Raw genomic sequence first — 19,968 nt, 5'->3', positions numbered from 1 at the left:
TGTATGCATGCATATGGGCAGGTATGTACAGTATGTACATAATGGACGAGATCTCGGCAAATGTTGGAACCAGTAAAAAGAAACAAAGAGATACATATTCTTTCGGTCTTTCAATATGTATGTTATAGTTGTTGTTTCCCGCCCAAAGGAAAAGAAGACGACGCGGCGTGGGCTGGCTCTGCAGCAGCATCTTCTGCGATCACGCGCTCAATGGGCAGAGGTAGATTAGATTAGATTAGATGAGAGAGTAGCGTCATCATCATCATCATCATCATCATCATCATCATCATTATCAACAATAAGAGCAGCAGCAGCAGCAGCAGTCATCATCATCATCAGCAAGAGCAGCAGCAGCAGCATTAACTAATCATCATCATCATCAGCAAGAGCAGCAGTAGCAGTAGCAGTAGCCCTCCTGCTGCTGCTGTGCGCGCACACACACCGATCATTAGCTGCGGGTGGTCGTCGGGTGGCTGACTAAGGAGGGGAGGACGAGAATGAGAGGGTCCGGGAGGAAGGAGGCGGAGGTGGCAAGGGCAGGGTATAAGGAGGCTGTAGAGAGAGGGGACAGGGACGAGCAGGCCCGATGGGCGAATCAGGTGGGCCACATCTGCAAGGAGATGGGCCAGTACGTGGAAGCCCTCAAATGGTTCCGGAAGGACTATGAGATCTCCACAAAGAGAAGAGACGTGGATGCCTCACTCCCGGCCAACCTCATGCCCACCTGCCAATCCATGGGCGAGATATACTTCCGCCTCAATGACTTCGAGCAAGCACTTGTATACCAGGTACTGCGCATATAGGCCCTCACTCTTTGTTCTTTCATTGCACAGCTGTCTTCTCATGATCCAGGCTGTGCAATCAGTCTATAGTTTTCTCTTCATGTGTATGATTTCCAGAGAAATGTAGATTATTGTGATTAGAAACATACCCAAATTTACCAGTTCAAGTAAGGTCAAACATTTTGGAAGAATATGAACCGAGGATAAGAAGACATGGTTTTATCAACAAATAGTTATGCTATAATCATGTGCAGTTTTATCAGCCTAGCCATCAACCACTATATATTAGGTGATGAACAACTATATATATATGGTTGGTTATATACAGTGATGTACTTGTTCCATCACCCAAGCTATACGGTTCCATTTGCAGTCATCAGAAGATACGGTTTTCGTAACACTGCTGGAATAACCTTTGACCTGTTGGAGGGTAGGCATGTAGCGTCCGCCCAGGCCCCAAATTAACACATGATTACTTGTTAATAAGATGCTTGTTTTTGTTCTATCCAGAAAAAACATGTTGAATTGGCGGAAGAAACTGAAAATCTAGTGGAGCAACAGAGAGCAACCACTCAACTGGGGCGAACTTATGTTGAGATCTATGAGCGGAAAGATGACTTTTTAGCACTTCAGAATGCCAGGCAGTATCTCAAGATTGCCTTGGACCTTGCGACAAGCCTGAAAGAGAATCCGCCTAGCAGGGACTCTTCATCCTTTGTAAAAGAGCTAATTGATGCGTACAACAACATGGGACTGCTTATGATGGTTATAGATGACCACGGTAAGGCTGCCAGATATTTTCAGCAAGCATTGAAGATTTGCAATGAAGAAGAGCTAAGGGAGGATGATGATACACGATCCCGACTACATCATAATTTGGGACGCTTGTATTGCGAAAAAAGAGCGTGGGATAAAGCCAAGTATCACACTCAAATGGATATATCAATATGCCAAAGGCTACCACAACCACAAGGTGAGGCAAAAGGTTTTATCAACTTAGGGGAAATGCACTTCAAGCGCCAAAAATATGAAGAGGCTAAACGCTGCTTTGAAAGGGCGTTGCAAATAGCAAAATCTCTGGATGATGAGGACGACCTTGTTTCAACAGCACAAAAGAACCTGGAGGTTGTTGGTCAAGCAGAAGAAAAGCTGTTAAAATTAACTGTTGGTGAGCAGCAATTGAAAAAATTCCAGCGGAAGAGGCTAAATGATTTCAAGAATAGTCATAAAGCTGACGAGTGCAAGATGCTTAATGAACTTATTGGGCTTGCAGAGGACCTGCAAGCATGGGAGAAGGTACTTATAAATTTTTTGACTTGTCTTACTAGTTTAATTTCTGATAATGTTTATATGTAAGGATGAATTCTGAATTTGCCTTAGAATTCATGTACTCTGGATCTTTATAATGGTTAATAACCATCATTAACCACGGCCACCTTGAATATTTGCTCCTTATCTCCATACTTGCTAAACTTGCCAGCAGGGAGGAAAACAGAGTGATAAAATATTTATAGTTGTTTAATTGGCTGAGATAAATGTTTTTCAAATCTGCTATCCAGTTTGAAATGCCCATAAAACATGTGATCATATGGATCTATACCTTTGGAATTATGAATAACCTCCCGTATGAAAAACTAGTCAATGGCATGTAAGTCCTAATTCTTCTCCTCACCTGGGTTTCTAACTTTAAAGCTGCAGATTACTCATCAAAGCACCTAACATTTGTAAAATGTGAGCCTTAGCCCAAACTAGCAATTGCTTTTTCTATTGGCCATTGTTACGAAAGAATGTATGGACTTAGGAGCAGCCAACTTTGTCCATGCACAGGACCTTCAAATTTGTAACTGTAGGCTTGTTTTTGTATCACAATATTCATTTACTTTCCCATGCTCTGCACCAAATGCTGGTTCTACCAAACTACATTGAGGTTCCTTATCCCCAATAAAATAGAGTATTGCAACGTCATGGGACCTCAAAGAAATCTGCAAACTTGTGATACAGTTTTAAATGCATCAACAAGAAAAATATCCCTTGACAAAGTTCGCATTGGAGAACAAATATATTTACCTTGGGTAAGAGGTTACTCACCATCTACATATGTTTACCATGGCCAATGTCTGGTTTGTATTCTATTCACTTCTCATTGCAATATCTAAGATTATGTTCCCTTCCCCAAGGAGTTGACCTTTTTGGTTCTTTCATGAAGACCAACTCAGCCAAGGTTATTTTTTCTATTACACAAATAGAGATCATATTGTCCAGGATCTCTGTTGAGCTTGTGACAAAATACATAGCCCACATTTTAGAGTATGGAATATTTGTTTGATATGTCATAAATACGTTTTCTATCCTGTGAATCAGTGAAAATCTATTTTTCATTATCTTGATGATTTTGATTGTTTTGGATTTTAGCATCTCAAACTTGCGAAGAGGTTGAAAACAGTTGTCAAAGAGATTGGAGATATGGAAAAGCTTGGGGATGCCTTGGAGATTGTGGGAGAATCTTACTATAATCTTAGGGATTTTAGCAAGGCTAAGAAATGGCATTTGAGGAGCTGGGATCTATGTAAACGCATTGGACACCTTGAAGTAAGCCTATTAAGAAAGTTTTTACTGCAATTGGTTATTTTGAAAGTTTTGATTTTTTCTCTGGTTTCACTGACAGGGACAATCTGTTGCATTGATCAACTATGGAAATGCACTTGACTATACTGAAGAGTGGGATAAAGCATTGAAGGCATACAAGGATGCTTATGAGTATGGTCTCTTACAACTTGCAGTTTTTCAGAGTAAAAAAGGATGGGTGCATGATCTATATTATGTTTGAGATGCCACCAAGTTTGACGTCACCTTTTCGAGTGTGGAAAAGCACATAACTGTTGCATTTGAGGTGTTCAAAGGATCTCTTTTTAATTGCAATGTGTAATATACAAATTTGGTGCGTCTTCACACTTATGGAAACAGAAATGCTTATAAATTATATTTGACATCCAAACATGTCTGTAACTCCACTCCTTCCAGATGACTTGAATGATTTAAAAGCTCATTCATGTGGTTTCAATAATGAGGAATATCAGGATTTTCTTGTCATTAACTTGATTTCATGCATGGTAAATCATTTTTACCGAGTAGCTCTTCAGTTTTGTTATTTCTGAGTTTTTTTATCCTCCACTAGTTCTGCCTTAGAGAGTCCCACAGTGATACTTGATATAGTACCTTCCAAAAATGGTGCTGTGAATTCCTAAACTTAGTTTACTATCTTGGCATTTTGAAATCCAGCAAAGATTAGGTGTCCTAGAAATGTACTCTATCCAGCAAAGATTAGATGTCTCCAAGAAATACTGTAGAGCTCAAAATGCTGAATCTGGATAAAATAATTTGGCGAATTGTTATATTAGCATATGCCCTATGTATCTACCTGTGATCTTAGTTTGGGTACACACCATGTCGTGTTTGATAAATAAATATAGCGTCAAATTTGAGTGTTGATGCAATATACAGTTATGGCTACATGGACTTGGTTTACCTGTAGAATACTCTCTGAAAAAGCTCTGATTGTATATACTGTAAAGTATGATCAACTGAAAAGAATCACATGTGTCTCATCTATCTGTTTTTTGTTTATCTCTTTAGGTAAATCTAATTATTGAATATAATACAGTATAGAAATTATACATGTGCCTATATATCTGAGCTTCTTCATGCTGTTTTTTGTTTATGTTGATTTTGCTTCCAGATTTTCTGGTCTTATGAAAACTATGATTCAATTGAATCTCTTCTTATATGAACATGTTTATAGTTGGGAAATTGATGGCTTTACAGGATAGCTAAATCACAAGGAAAGACAAGGATGTTGTCACAACAGATTAGTGCACTGGAGAACATACAGTACTGCTATTTTGTTCGATTAGAGCGGACAACTGAAGCCAAGTAATATCTTTCAGAGGTTATAAATATCTGTAATTTGCTTACACTCATCTCAGAATTCATATCATGCTTTAGTTTATTTTCCTAGGGCCATTCAATCTAAATTGCACACCTTGAACGAATTGAAGGAGAAACAAGAGGCATTCCTTGAGGATGATGAACATTGCCCAGAAACAGATAATGAGTCAGAATCTCTTTCAGTACCCAAAAAGGGAGCCAGGACAATTTGTACAGAAGTGAAAAAGTCTAAAATCAGTGCATATATGGAAACTGATATGGACGATGATGACAATGCTCCATTGACTTCTTTCCTGCCTAGAAAAGGTCTGCAAAACAAAGGAGCCAGCAAGAAAGACTTAAAACCAATGCTGCAAGAAAATACATCTATCCTGTCAGTAGAATATGTTCATCTGGGGAAAGAAGCTAGAAATCTAGAAGTAAGGAGGTCTCGTAAACGTCCACGTATTGTGATTTTGGATGAAGACAACGAGGAGTCCTTTGCGTCTGCAGACAATGGGTCTGAAATTCATGTATTAACGAATGTGAATGAAAGATTACTTGACCACAATCACCAAAATGAAGCAATATTACAATCTAGAGAGCCCCAAACTATTGGTAAAAAAGGAGAGTCTGATAACCTCATAGAATCTTTTGGTGCTGAAGTCAAAGAGAGAAACACATTGAGAGAGAAAGTTAGTTCTCCTAATAAGAAATTTACGGAACAATTAGAAACTTCAGAACTAGGATCAGTAAAATATGACAGTACTTTTTCTATTTCTAATGCAAATGCTGGTGTTGAAAAAGTCATGAATGAAGATGAAATGCAGACGTCAGGAATCCAGAGGAAGGATTTTATTGGTAAATGCACCTCACCTATGATGGATGAAGCCAACTCGGTGTTGAATCAGGTTATCGTTTTGTCTCGCTAAAAAGTTGTATTTTAGTTCTATCTATTGTTGAGCTTCTTATGTTTTAGGGTTCCAGATAGAGGGACCCACTTGTACGAAACTCTGAAACCATACTAAGAATATTGGAGCACATATTGGATAGTGCTAAATATATGTAGATTTTGTACGAGTTGATATTGTCTTCCTAGTTATCCTTTATATATTTATGATTGCATCTCTTCTAAGTGCTAGTTTTGTTACAGCGTTACTATAACCTGTTGTGTATGTCACCTGTATGCAGACATAGGGGGTTCTGAAACTTTGTATTTCTTTAAGCCACATGTAAATTCTGATAGGCTACCCAGTTAATATAAGTCCCATTAGTAAAAACACAGGTTATGAATTTCTGCCATAGACATGTTAGCACTGCTCCTCTTCCTAACTTAGGGGATGTGATGACATACTAAATTGTTCGAAGGAATCATCATGGTGTCTGCTGTCTCCACTATGATATATGAAACATCCTCTAGTAATATTTAGATAAATATATTCATTTAATTCTTTGTATATCTAATTATTAATATGCTCTTCAGGCTGTAAAGATTTTAACATGACATGCTTTTGTTGCAGCCTTCAGATTTTGTGACAGTACATATTGGAGATGTATTTATCAAAGTAAATATCCTTAGGCAGATGGGAGGAGTTGAAAATGTTTCTAGAACAATTGACTGGTTGAAACAAGAGGTTGTGCATGCTTATGTCTCCAGGAATCCTTCAGGTACAACTAATGCTCTGTATTTATTTCATAATGATTGCTCGGTGATTGTATTCTATGTACGCTTAAAAAATTTATCATGTATGAAAAATTAGACATGCAAAACAAAATGACATTTTACAGGACCCAGGCCACTGATCCGACACCTGTTGTTAAAGGGCAGGGTTTTGCAACCTTTGGAACAAGTCACTTGTATCTTGCCTGAATTGGATGCTTTAGACAGTTTGGAGGCTATGGTTGATTGTAAGTATGATAGAAATATATACTTAAAATTCAATGTCTATGAAGTACAATGATATTTTATGTGTATTATTTGGAAGATATTACAGTCAAAGTGTGAATGGGCATTAGCTTTAATGCTAAGGTAGGTTGAAACCTGCTTGGTGTATGATACATCACATCACATTATCTTCAATTACATGTAAAGTTGTGGTTAATTGGCTGAAAGAAAGAGAGATATATTAACGTCTTTTTAGAGACCAAAATGGCCTATAAGACCAAACAAGTGATTACATCTTAAGTGTTGTCTCGTCTTTGAAAACAGCAAATCAAAATAGAATAAATATTACTCAGTAAATAGAGACTAAAGAATCTGGTTTTGGTACATGTGAGATTCTCAAGTTAGGTATATTATAACTTTTGTCTTCGAAAGTTCTCTAGCATAGGTGGATCCAAAATAGAGAGGTCTCCGAAGCGAGGGAAGCACCTGTGATGGCGGGAGATAATGGCCTTTATCTGTCGATGACAAGGGTGCCAAGGTCATGGTCCGTGGGCCGGGGCCTACGTGCACGACAAATTGTGATTGCCTGATCTATTGTAACCCCTTTGTTATACCCTGGTCGGTTAGTTTTCTAAAAGAAAGAAAGAAATACTATCGTCTTTGAAGAGGCCAAAATAGCCAAAATGAGAGATTACATCTGGAAATTTTGTATTGTCTTTGATAACAACAAATCAAAATAAATGTAACTAAGTAAAAAGTAAAACGAAATAGAATAAGACGTGACTGAAGAATATTGTCATCTATAATGTAAGATTCTCAAGTCAGACATATTATAAAAGAAATATAGAAATAGGAAGGGCCTGGAGAACTCGAAAAGTGAAGATAGCATCTGCTGCAAAAGAGGAATTTTAAATATTTATCAATATCGTGGAATCAAATAGTTGAAGAGAAAGCTTAAATGCTTTGGACACTTTGACGATGGATGACAAGATGTTTTCTCAACTATAAAGTCAGTGATGCTTGTCTATGTTTTCTTTATGTTGTCCAGTGATATGGCCTTGTACTGATCACTTCCCTTCCTCAATTCCCAAATTCTTTGAGAACATTAGATAGAATGTTTTTCGTTGACTTGGTTCTTTGAGAATCTATGCTTTGTGAGCATTTGGCTTCATTGAGAGATCTTAATACAACCTCTCTTTTCAAGAGCGGATTATTAACTGGTCTATGCATGTAGTCATTGATACATGTAAGTGTGCATAAGTTTGGTTTTTATTAATCTTCTTAAGAATGCCTTGATGATAGGTTGGGTTCCTGTACCAGTTGTGGAGCGATATCAGTTATTTTGTCAGCTTTATCAGCAGACAATGAATACCAAAGTTATGATTAGCCTAAAGGAGAGCAAAGTAAAGATTCTCAATCTCATGAAAAAATATTTTGGTTTCATTCCTGCATGGTCATATTTTCGGATGTCTGCAGGACACCGAGGAGAAGATTTCAGTTTCTGGGTGTGACTTGGATGACAATTCAGCCTGGCCATTATTAATGGCATTAAGTGCAAATGGATCATTCGCGCACCTGGATTTCTCACACAACTCCATAGGTTTGTTAATGGAAAATGAGTAACCATATGACAGAATGCTTTACAAAATTTACATTCCACGTTTGGACCTAGGTAATCGGTCACTGCAGAAGATTCAGGAATTGATTGCGACAAATAGTCAGCCGAATTTAGGCCTTATTCTTGATCTGCACAACAATAACCTGGGCGCTGTTTCTGTTGTACATGTGAGTCATGCTTGCAGTGGTCTTATAATGGTTTAAAAAGATCTGTCCTAACTTCTGTGCTTTTATAGATCTGCGAGTCTCCTATTGTCATATCAAGACTTGAAGTCCTGAACTTATCAGGAAACAAATTAACTGACGCAGCAGCAAGATATCTTACCGATCTGATTAGAAAGTCGGAAGGTAAATTGTTTATTTGCATCATTCTGTGTCTACTTTTGCTATAATGTAGAGTAAAGATCCTTGAGTATTGTTATTTTTATTGCAGTCCTCGAAGTTCTGAAGCTAGAGGATTGCTGTCTCACAACACGTTCAATTATGAAAATATCAAGTGTCCTGAGTATAGATTGCCCTCTTGTGAAATTATCAATTGGTAAGCATGCTTTCCTTCTGTGGATAAGGAAGAGAGAATATTTTTTACATACATTGCCCAAAATGTAGCTCATAAAACACTTTGATCTCCTTTTTCCTGCATGTCGAGTCCTTAAATTTGCAAGTTGGAACAGGTTTAAACTTTGACCTATGGAATGTGGAAGTATAGGATGAGCTAAATTTTTTTGTTCTTATGCTATATTTAGCAGACTTTCATTGGTCTCGGGATGCCAATGGTACGTGAGATATGGAATTTCTAGAAGTTTTGTAATACATCATATTACTGGTGGATAAACTCAATGTGTGGTCAAAATACACAATAGAATGATCATAGTTTAGTTTGTTGTAACTCACGGGATATCCGTAGTTACAAAACCCAAAATCTGACCTATGCAAAGAAAATTGCCAAAGGCTGAAGAACAACCTATAAAACTTATGAACATGTAACTGCAATAAGAGGTAATGAGTATTTGTTGTAATAAGGAGTCAGTTTGTGACATAGTCATAGCATATCAACAATACTTTCATTAGCATGGCAACTATCTGCAATCAAACATGCAATCTCCATGGCTCAATCATCTGCATAATTTGCATGCACATTCCAGGTTAGAGAGTATTCTAGATATCTTACCAACTAATTTGATTGAATTATTTATCCTGCCTAGTGAATGTCATTGAACAACATTCAGCTGAAGTAGCCTTGCATACAACAAATCGACCCATTTTTTATTCTAACACAAAGCGCAAGTCTTATATATTGGTAGTTGTCAGTTTTATCTTCACACGAGGAAGTCCCGAACTATCTTGTGCTTCTGCAAAGCTTTAAAAGAATACAGTAGTTTTTATAATTCCAATACTTCGGGTAATGCATGGCGTAATTATCACACAATTCTTTGGTCCAATCATGTTGTGTGTATATAGTACTTATAGCAAATTGTTTTACATCCCAGGATATTGTTCACCATAATTATCACCCAAACCATCATCAGTGATCCAGTATGATAGTAGATTGCATAGTAATCCATTGTGATCCATAGTTTACAAAGAATAAATACATTATATTTATTATATGCTATAGATACCATCTATATGATTTGGCTCAATATTGGAGTATATATATGAAATAATTAGTTTAAAGTGAGAAAGATTCTCTTAATAATGCAGGGAAGAACAATCCTATTTCAAGTATGGCAATCATCGGGCTTTTTGAAAAGCTTTCAAGCTTGAGAAAGTATTAGCATATTCCATGGATTATTTCTTTCTCTATGTTTGTGGGCTTTGCTATCCATGTTGCCATTAGCTCTAACATCTGCTGTCTTTATTTCAGTTTCTTGGAACTTGACATAACGGGCATCAGCCTTGACAAACATGCAGTTGAGGCAATTGGAGGTCTTGTGAAATCTTCCCATACCATCTCAACTCTTATGCTCGGGGATTGTTGTTTACAAAATGTACTTCCATAAAGTTTTCCATGCTATCCAAGTCAATGTTTTAGTGTTGGACCAATGAGATTGCGACAATTCGCTAACTAGTTTGTTTGCCTGAAAATGCAGAAAGGCTTGATCGAATTAATAAGTGCAATTGATGTGTGTCCCTCAAAGGTCGTAAAGCTTGATATCTCCTTTTGTGAGCTCAATATGGATGTTGATGAAATGCAGTGCTCTCAAATTGAAAGTTTCAGAAGACTTAGTTACTTAAATCTCAGTGGAAACAAGCTAGGTGAAAAGGTATCTAATCGCCAATAAAATTCTAAGTCTGATACATAAGTTCTGTTTTAGGAGGCCATGTAATTGAGTTTTGGAAGACGTAATTATTTAAATCTCTTTGAAAACAAGCTGGGAGAGAAGCTATTTAACTGTCACTCCAATAGGTAAGCTCTGTTTTAGAAGTTCATTTAGATGAAGAATATCAGCTTTGTAGAAGCATTTCTTCTACTAGAGTTCTTGTATTGTCTTGTTGGCCACTCCACATGCCAACCATCCAATCCATTTGAGGAGGTAGACCACGTACTGAAAGCCCTAAAACATGTAAATTTGCCTATTAGGCAGCCATCTATGACTTCTTAAAACTGGAATCTAATACAGCCGGAAATGCAAGTCCATTTGGTTATGGTCAGAACCCTTAAATCATGGCTGCCCTTGCAAAATTGTATGTTTTTCGTACCTTTTTAGATTTTCTGTGATTATGTGATTTGCGACCAGGGAGCGTATCAAATTTCGCAAATGCTTTCACGTATGGATTGCATATTGAAGGTGCTTATGCTAGAGAGATGCCAATTAACTTGGACAAGCATTTTGTTAATAGTGAAAGCCCTCCAAGGTAAGTGTGTTCATTGTTTTCCAAAGTTGTTGCATCTTGTCAAATGGTTTCTGACATTCTCACTTGAAACAGGCAATACTGTCTTACGACAGCTGACAGTGGGAGGAAATAACCTTTCAGGGAACATAGAAAGAAGTTCTAGGAAAGGCAATACTGTCTTACGACAGCTGACTCTTGGTGGAAATAAACTTTCATCGAACATAGAAAGCAGTTCTAGGGAGTTTAAACAATGTGCTTTGGGAGGCCAACTTGATGATATGGAGCTTAAGTTGGAGCCAAAGACTCCAATGAGCTGCATACTTGCAGAGGTTGTGAAATGTAAGGTAGAACACTATGCTGTTTCTAGTGAGCAGACAAATGCAAGTCTGGAGCGTGCTAACAATCTTCAACATCTGGTCCATAAAAACAAACAGGAAGAGAACACAACAAGCCCACAAACAATTCCGGAAGTTTCTCAAGGGTTCTTGAGAGTTGGTGTGGTATCAGATAGTGAAGATGATGATGAACGGTTGCAATCCTTACATGAGCATACTGTTCCAGAAATATTGTGTACCCCAGAACATTGGAATTTTAAAGTGGGAGATGTGATGCTGATCGATTCTGTTAAAGAGTCACTCAATGAGCTTGCCACAGCTCTAGCTCTCAATGAAGGACTCAAATTTCTTGATATCAGTGACAATGGGTTAGGTGAAGCTGATGTTGATAAGTTGTTCTCAGCATGGACAGCGGCATCAAGGTGGGTTCATCAACCAAAGAGGCTTGTCATTGATAATAGGATAGTTCAATTTAGTGCTGACAATGAGCAACATTGTGGCCTAAAGCATTGCTGTGGCATCAGTTGATTTATAGTTCCCTATAAAGTCGCTTTTGAGGCATGTCCCTCTTTGATGTGGAATTGTAATATAGTCCGGTGTCTTCATTACAGCTTGCAGATTGTAGTACGTCTAAAAAACTAATCATCCATCATCATAAATGAATAATTGGTGCTGATCTTGTTGATGATAGTTTTACAAATTTTAAGGTTCAGAAATCAAGATTGGCATGGATGGGATACTCTTGTATCAATATGTACATAAAAAATATCAAATTTGTCTAATATTAGTATGAGTTGGCCCTTTCATTTATACAAGTAGGTTTTCTACTGTCCATCGTTGCCAAAATTACATGTCCTGCTCGTGAATCACTTTCTTAAAGCCCTCAATTGGTGGACCTCCTGCTTGTTTGAATAAGTTGAAAGATGTGTTATTAGATTAATGACCAATACAAGTTAACCTTACCTTGCTAGAAAAAAGTCATATTGTACTGTAGCATGCCTTCAGCTTATCTGACTGTAGTCTTCCTATTTCATGGATCTTGTTAAGGCTCATCCAGTCTAGTTTTCTTGTGATGTGACAGTGAGGAGGCCCTACCACTGGTTAGTTTGCATACATCTACATTTATGTAAGGTTGTTGATTTGCATGTGGTCATCCATGACCTAAGCACATGCATAATTGGTTATGATGATGGTTTTTTAAGTGAGATCCAAGCTAAAATGGAATAAACTAATTTTGAAACCTGCTTTAATGGCTGTTGAATGTGATTCCAATATTATGCTTACATGTTTGAATCTTAGTAAAATTTATCATATGCCTGCACCATATTAAGTTTTGTTGTCTCTCCTTCCTGAGCTAGATTATCAGTGTTCGTATGCTATAAAATTATATCCATGACATGGCTGCCAGCAAATTTGGTTGCTATGGAGTGTAAACTTTTAGTCAACCATCAAACTAGTGTAACAAGAAGGGTTGTATTACGTGAATGATCTAATGAATATGCCTTAGAAGGTAGACATTGGGAGACGTGATGATTGATCAATGTTACATGCCTTAGGAGGTAGACGTTAGAGGCCATGATGATTGACCAATGTTGTGAGAGAGCAATAAGTCTTTTGTGTATAATCATGTTATTGGTGGCTAAACCTAGTGCCCTCTTAAGTTGAGTCATTCCACTTAAGCTTTCACCGTGTACAACCAGGTTCCAACAATTTATCTATCATGAAGATCAAATGCATTGTCATCATCACATCATTTGTGGTGTTTTTTCTTGCATCCATGCCCTCACTCTTCTTGTTTCTAACTTTCTTTGTCAAATCTAAGATCTTTATATACCAACAGAGAGAAAAACATTTGAAGGGTATCAAAGTCTTCAATGGAGTACAAGTTTCTTATTACATATATCTCCTACACTAGCGTGCATCTTATAATAGAGAATAATAACTCAAATATATCCTCCAAATTATGAGTAACTAAAATTTAAACTTATTGACTTACCTAAAGGAAAGGACCTTGTATAGTTGCTGTCATCCACGTACAATAGTTTAAACAGTAGACAAATTTGATGTGTTTATTAAGCTAATGTGGGCGGGAGAGCAATGAGCGTTACAAGGGTTGAAGGCATAAAGTCATCCACAATACATGAAGAGAATGCATCAAGATTAGAGAGAAGACTAAGTGTAACTTTTGATTAATAATCTATTGGTGGCTTTTATCATGCTATAATCTATTGGTTGATTCACATGAACTCAGAAGGTTTATCACGCATAAACTTATGAACTAATTGATAGCTAATTTTAATTGGTTAAGGGTAGGATAGTTACCAGTTACCAAAGGATATGGGACAAACCCATATGGACCTATGGCATGTGGGAACACATAGTTGTCTCGGAGTCTTTGACGTTGAGCTATGCAAAGGGGACTAGCTACCCTTTTCGTTACAACATCTTGAGATGCTATCAAGACTCTATTAGTTAGGCTAAGATCTCTTCATTGATCTGTTATTTAACATCCAAGGTAAAACATAATGTAACATTCAATAGTCTAGGATATTGATGGTATTTTATATTTGTCTCATATCCTTCATTCGGGAGTGGTTGATATGGTTAAGCATCCATAATCTATTATTCTCCTTAATCTCTTTTTCTTTTGCTTATCATTCATGCATAAATCATATAAAATGCTTGACCACATTGATTCATTTAACTAGTTTTTTGTGTTTTAAACATTTTCTTGTACATTATTGATGCTCGCACTCTTCCATAGATGGGTTTTTGGAATTGGATCACACCAAAGAGCTCTGAGCTCACATGGTTGAGACGATGGAGGAGTACCATACCTTCATAACAGTTTGTGTGCCCGCTTTGTTCATGCAATGAGCTTTGAGCTCACATGGTTGAGATGATGGAGGAGTACCATACCTTCATAACAGTTTGTGTGCCCGATGCTCAACATCTTTGAGTTCCATGCACTCCTTTCTCATATGGACCTGTTTTTATGATTAGGTAACAAACCATTGACATGATCATAGGATGTCTCTCATATATTAATGGAGACCAAAAATCTTAAAACGTTTTCGGGTCTACTCTCAAACTAGATCTAACGTATAATTAGAATGTCAAAAGGTGTGAAATGTATTATGTATCTATAGATTTAAGTTACAATATTAATACTCTCAAACTAGATCTAACGTATAACTAGAATGTCAAAAGGTCTGAAATGTATCTATAGATTTAAGTTACAATATTAAAACAGTCCTCGTTATAGATGTTTCTAAAAACTAATTGGCATTAGGATAAAGCATACAATAAAACAACATTGGACTATTGTACTAAGTTATCAAGATAGTCGATTCATAACCTCCTATGGTTGAGATGATGGGTGTTATGCCTTCGTAAAGGTTTTTGTGCCCTCCGTATGTGCTACTTGGATAGCTTTGAATTCCATATCATCCTTTGTCATAGGGTCTCTTTTTGTCTTAGGAAACATATCTTTGATATCATTATAGGATATCTCTCATGTATGTACAACCAAAATGACACTATGAAAACACATGGCTAAGTAAGGTCAACTAGGACCTTTTGCAATGGACATGGTGTGAGCCTTATATTATAGGTCAAGGAAGCAAAGTCATCCCTTTCTTCCAATTCACGACTAGATTGGGTCGCCACATTCTAGCTGCTCAAACCATTCGAGAGCCGACAACTACAAAGATATGACACACATATCATATTCCCCATACAATTATCACCAAGTTTTGGTAGAAAATATGGAAACAACACCACGCTAGGCAAATTACCGCGTTCCAATAGATGTTAATACATAGGTCACTACCGGTTGGAGCGTGGCAACGTGGGATACTTAGCTCTCCTAATTATGCAACGTGACCAAATGTAACCTACCAAGTCAATCTGACACGGTATGTGGAATTGGCCAGAGACCCATCGAATATGGCGGGGGGTTGACCGCTTACTACAATTATGCCAAGTGCAAGGCACAATCAAGTGGGGGAACGTATGTTGGTTATCATGGCGAGCCCCAGTCGACAAGTATGAACATTAAGAGCAAGGGATGACATTGGTGATAAAGTCAGACGGGATCTTGTTTTCTACCATTGACAATTTTCACTCAACTCCTATTAATGCCAAAGCTCAAGTTGTCATGTTGGAAATGTTCATCCCAATAACTCTTTGGATTCTTTGAAAATAACGGTGTAGACGGGTTTTTTCCAATCAAACCGTGCATCAAGCAATGTTATTGCAGGAGATATGGAGTGAAGTTGTAGACACTCTAAAGAGCCAGTATGATGGCCTCATGGGTGGATCTGATGGAGTTGAATGACAACAATTAGCCTGCATTCAACAACTGTCATCCTCTCCCTTTCTTGAGTGAGTGGGCCTCCACATAAGATGGAACTATTGTGTTCCTATTGGGATTTGTATATAACATTCTCATTTGTAAAATTTTGTAACTAATGGAAAGAGTTTTTTTTGGAAAAAAGAAGAAGAAAGTTTTCATTTCTACTCTTGAAATAGATCTAGTTTTAAAAAGTATATATACATAGATTTTACATGTGTAATACAATAGGTTCGAGTTACAATATGCAAATAGTCCTCCTGTAGAGATGTTTCTAAACATTAATTAGCATAGGAACAACTTACAAGTATACAACAAAACTATAATGAACAATTGTACTACATTATCAAGAAAAGTTAAAGAACACTTGAAGCGCAAAACCATAAATGTCTAAATGATTTAACAGATAATAGTATTGCTCTTTGGATAAGCCCAATAAACAAGTATGTACATGGTTGTCGAGAAGAGATTGATTAAAAAGAAGCTTGGTTTGGATTTGGATATCTTGTCAACTCTTCATATTCTATACCTCTGTTATTATTTGATCTTGACTTGCATAAAGAAACTTGTACTCACCTAATGTTTCTGCATCTTCATTGTTTCATGGTGGCATTTTGTGAAGTTCAAGTGCATTTGATGGTGCCTATCATATGCTTATAAGAGGGATTAAGGTTAGGGAAATTTTCTTGAAGAGTAGAACATGATGGTGTATTAAACTGTTATGTAATTAATCCAATAAAAACATCGAATTGTTATGCAACCACATTTTTTTAATGTTTGTGTTAGCCACAAGGAGAGAGTGACAAGTTGAAGTGACATTAGAACTGTTTTCATTTGTAACAAACTCCAAATTTCCTTAGGTATTCACACACAAGTTAAAGACCATGTGCAAGTCTTAACCTAAAACACTTGGTTAGGTCCTCAAAATTTGTTTCATGCAATGTGAATGCATTACAAACTATAGTGTATAGATTTACTTGCCTTGGCATAAACTCCATGACTTCCTTTAGAAGTGCCAACATCTTGAGTTCTACAAAATGTTTCTTGATATGTGTTTTTTTCTCATGAAATGATCCATAGATCCGTTGTTTTTGTGTTTTTGGAGCATCTATAACATAGACTGAGTTCATAACACTAGAATCAAGCTTTGCTTTAAAACTAAGAAGGATACATTTAGGTATTGTTTCTCAATGTGTTGTCAAACAATATGCTCTTCAATCATGCATTGACTTGGGAGCATGTGCAATTTGTAAGTAATGTATATTTAGATTGAAGTTCAGCAAAGGATTCTTTTGTTTGATAAAAAAGCAATGGTATCGTGTCAAGGTCTGTAAATGAAATTTAGTTTTTCCACATTCCAAGATAATGTGATTAGTTATCATGTGCAATGGTAAAGCATTTGAGTTTCATAGAATCTATAAATTTAGTCGACATTTCTCTATGAAAGTTGCTCTAAAGGCTTCTTAAAGTTTCATATCAAATGATGAATGGCGTGCTTCTTCTAGGATAGAGATTATAATATTATATAGAAATTGTCATAATATTGAACATGGCTAAAGGAACGTGTACCATTTGTATCTTATTATGATGTGGACATGTGACTCAAAGCCCATAAGAAGCTTATAATACTTGAAAAGAATGTGAAAATTGTAGAAAGTTAAATGTGTTGATGTTATTGATTGCCAGCTTTAAAAAGAAGGAATCTTGATTCTTTGATTTTGAGATGTGGTGTGCATTAAGTTGCATTTTGAAGCCCCAAAAATGTAGCTATATCTATGGTTGCATAGGAATATCATACATTCCATCGGTTTTGCCTCGTATTTTCATGTGAAAAACTACTAATTAGTTAAAAGTTGATCATGACGTCCACTAAGATAGCCCTAGCGTTAAATGTTTTTTTCATGAAACCTTATAGTGGGAGAGGGCAATCGCCTTACTTGGATTTGTAGAGCCATAAAAAAATATTAGATTTTCCATAAAATATAAGAAGCTTCTCCAATTTTTACAAGTTACGATATCAAGCACAAGGTTTGTCTAGTTTCAAGGTGAACCAGAGTGGGTTTGCGTATCTTTAATCCAATGTTGCATTGGATCCAGAGTTTGAGAAAAGAAGCACTGTTAAGTAAGTGGAGGAACTTGCAAAAGTGTAATATACTCGTGTGTGAACATGGACTCTTGTACTTGTGGGCAATTGCATGGCATAAACAACTAAAAAAAAACATAGCATAACCAAATAAAATGAAAAAGTTATGAAATTATGAAGTAAAGAAAGTGTGAAGAAGATGGGTGAGCATGATCATTTGCCCAAAGAAAGTGGCGTGAGTCCCTCGTGGTAGGGTTGTCATGATCAAGCAAGGAAGGGCATTCTTTTCTAAATTGGTAAGGAAAATGGGGTACAAGTTTCATTTTTTTACTAAGCCCATGTGCCTTTGAAAGCAAATGCCACAACATTGCCTCCATGTCTCGTTATTTTGAGGGAATGTGAATTTGGAGAATGAGTGTTGCGGACATGTTAAAGTGGTGATTTGTCACCATGTTAAACAATTGACAACGTGGCTACCATGTCCACTTGGCACTTTACATGTGTAAGGGGCTTATTGGATTAGTTGTCGTGTTGATATCTAGGGATAATGTGTTTTGGGTTTGAACAACCTTGTTTTTTCTAGCATTCAAGCAAGAGCTCAATATTATTTTCACCTCAAAATTATTCTTTATGGAGAAATTGAAATTATTTTCACCTCTCACTCAATTGCTACCTAAAAGGAACATTTTTTAATTGTCAACATCATTGTGGGCTTAATTTAAACCTTTGAATTTTGATTTCTTTTTTTGAAAGAGTGGGTCATAAAATAATATCTATATAGCTTCGTGAAAGAGGATTTGGAGTTTGGAGCAAGTAGTCATCTTATGATGATGGAAGATTTACACAGTTTAATGAGTGTGAGTAGGATTTGGAACATTTATGAAAGAATGGAAAAAGTCCCTTGGCTTAATGTTTGGCAAGATGCAAGAGTGTGTTGTTATGAGTCATGACATTATATGTATGTATGTATGTATGTATAGTAAATGGAGTAGACAAATGTAATGTTATGAGATAGGGTCGCATCTTAAGAAGTGGGAACGAATATTTGAATGTGATCAAAGACCCCATTAGTTTGTAAGATAATCGAGAACACCATACACTCATTAATGAAGGTGGTTGGTACAGGATTTGAATTTAGATCTTGAGATCCCTAGTCCTCTAGATTGAATGCCAACAAGAAGAGTCATTGTTAGTGCCTATATGAATTGAAAGATATAGTCCCCCTAATCACACGGTACACCCCATGTCTAAGTTTCATGCTCAGACATGTGCACATCTTCATAGCCCCACGAAATGCGTCTTACCTCTTTAAAGTATACCTTATTGATTTGGATGGATCATGGTTTTCTAAACAATATCCAAGATGTTCCACAATATGCATAATGAAGGTGAATAATACTAAATTAGCTCATTAACTTACTTTAGTAATTCATTGATGTTAGAATTGCCTACTCTAAGTTTCTTTGCTACCTACATATTCACTATTCTATATGACATTGCGCTCTTTGCCAATACGTATGTATTACGTATGAACTTTGATTCGATAATTAATAAACTACTTTCCAATGAGAAGGTGAACAAACAAGTACATGTGCATACGAATACAATGTGCATGCACATTGATTCCTTGGAGTTTGGAATTGTTTTATATTTATGTAGGACTGTGCACATGTTCTCACCTACATGTCACATACTTCGAAGTAGCCATCAATTTCTTTCGATTGTTAATCCTCAACAATATCGCTCATCATAAGCTTTGAAGAGATTGATCACATATACAACATGCTTGTTTGCTTTATGAATGTCGTTGCCCAAAATCTGCATACCATTGCTATTTAGAAATTAGGGGTGATGATGCAGACTCCAAGGAAGGCAAAAAAAGAATGGTTTTCACGCTTAAAATTTTGATTGAGTCTCAATTAGATGTTATTGATGTTAATTCAGGACTGAGATACAAGATGGAGGAATGATGCAAGCACGACCCTGGGGATATAATGTTACTAATCAATCCCTTACTACTTACTAGTAGTCATTACAAAAGATAAAGGGCTATATATATATATATATATATTATCCGTAGTGTAGAGCAGTGAGATGGAGTGGATGGATCATGGGGACACAAAGAGGAGGCTATCCTAATCATTCAGTTTTCA

The 19,968-nt window shown here is 36.7% G+C and overlaps 2 protein-coding genes across 3 annotated transcripts in view; one reads left to right on the top strand and one right to left on the bottom strand.

Moving 5' to 3' along the window:
* The window catches only part of LOC147853417 (DNA-directed RNA polymerase I subunit RPA12-like), an 89,135-nt gene that overhangs the window by 67,868 nt on the left and 1,299 nt on the right, over positions 1–19,968 (bottom strand). The window lies entirely within an intron of this gene.
* On the top strand, positions 498–12,182 carry TSK (tetratricopeptide repeat (TPR)-containing protein). Its single transcript, XM_087332014.1, has 18 exons — positions 498–788; positions 1,293–2,078; positions 3,195–3,371; positions 3,448–3,539; positions 4,605–4,712; positions 4,798–5,617; positions 6,227–6,374; positions 6,495–6,614; positions 7,894–7,994; positions 8,068–8,191; positions 8,264–8,376; positions 8,445–8,556; positions 8,642–8,746; positions 9,910–9,976; positions 10,073–10,196; positions 10,299–10,472; positions 10,947–11,064; positions 11,137–12,182. Exons 1-18 carry the CDS (start codon positions 498–500, stop codon positions 11,904–11,906), a joined length of 4,350 nt encoding a protein of 1,449 aa, XP_087188140.1. The 3' UTR covers positions 11,907–12,182.

This window comes from Azolla caroliniana, unplaced genomic scaffold (genome assembly GCF_043228905.1).
Source record: "Azolla caroliniana isolate FFs.n. ecotype wild unplaced genomic scaffold, voAzoCaro1.0.p SCAF_16, whole genome shotgun sequence".
Taxonomy (NCBI): Eukaryota; Viridiplantae; Streptophyta; class Polypodiopsida; order Salviniales; family Salviniaceae; genus Azolla; species Azolla caroliniana.
The sequence above is the reverse complement of the archived record's forward strand: the minus strand, read 5'-3'. Positions and strand labels throughout refer to the sequence as shown.

What these genes read in the sequence shown, in the direction of transcription:
- TSK (XM_087332014.1), top strand. Translation starts at nt 498, where the DNA reads ATGAGAGGGTCCGGGAGGAAGGAGGCGGAGGTGGCAAGGGCAGGGTAT. An exon ending in AACGCATTGGACACCTTGAA is followed by an intron (nt 3,372 to 3,447) that starts GTAAGCCTATTA and finishes TTTCACTGACAG; the next exon opens with GGACAATCTGTTGCATTGAT. An exon ending in CCAACTCGGTGTTGAATCAG is followed by an intron (nt 5,618 to 6,226) that starts GTTATCGTTTTG and finishes CTTTTGTTGCAG; the next exon opens with CCTTCAGATTTTGTGACAGT.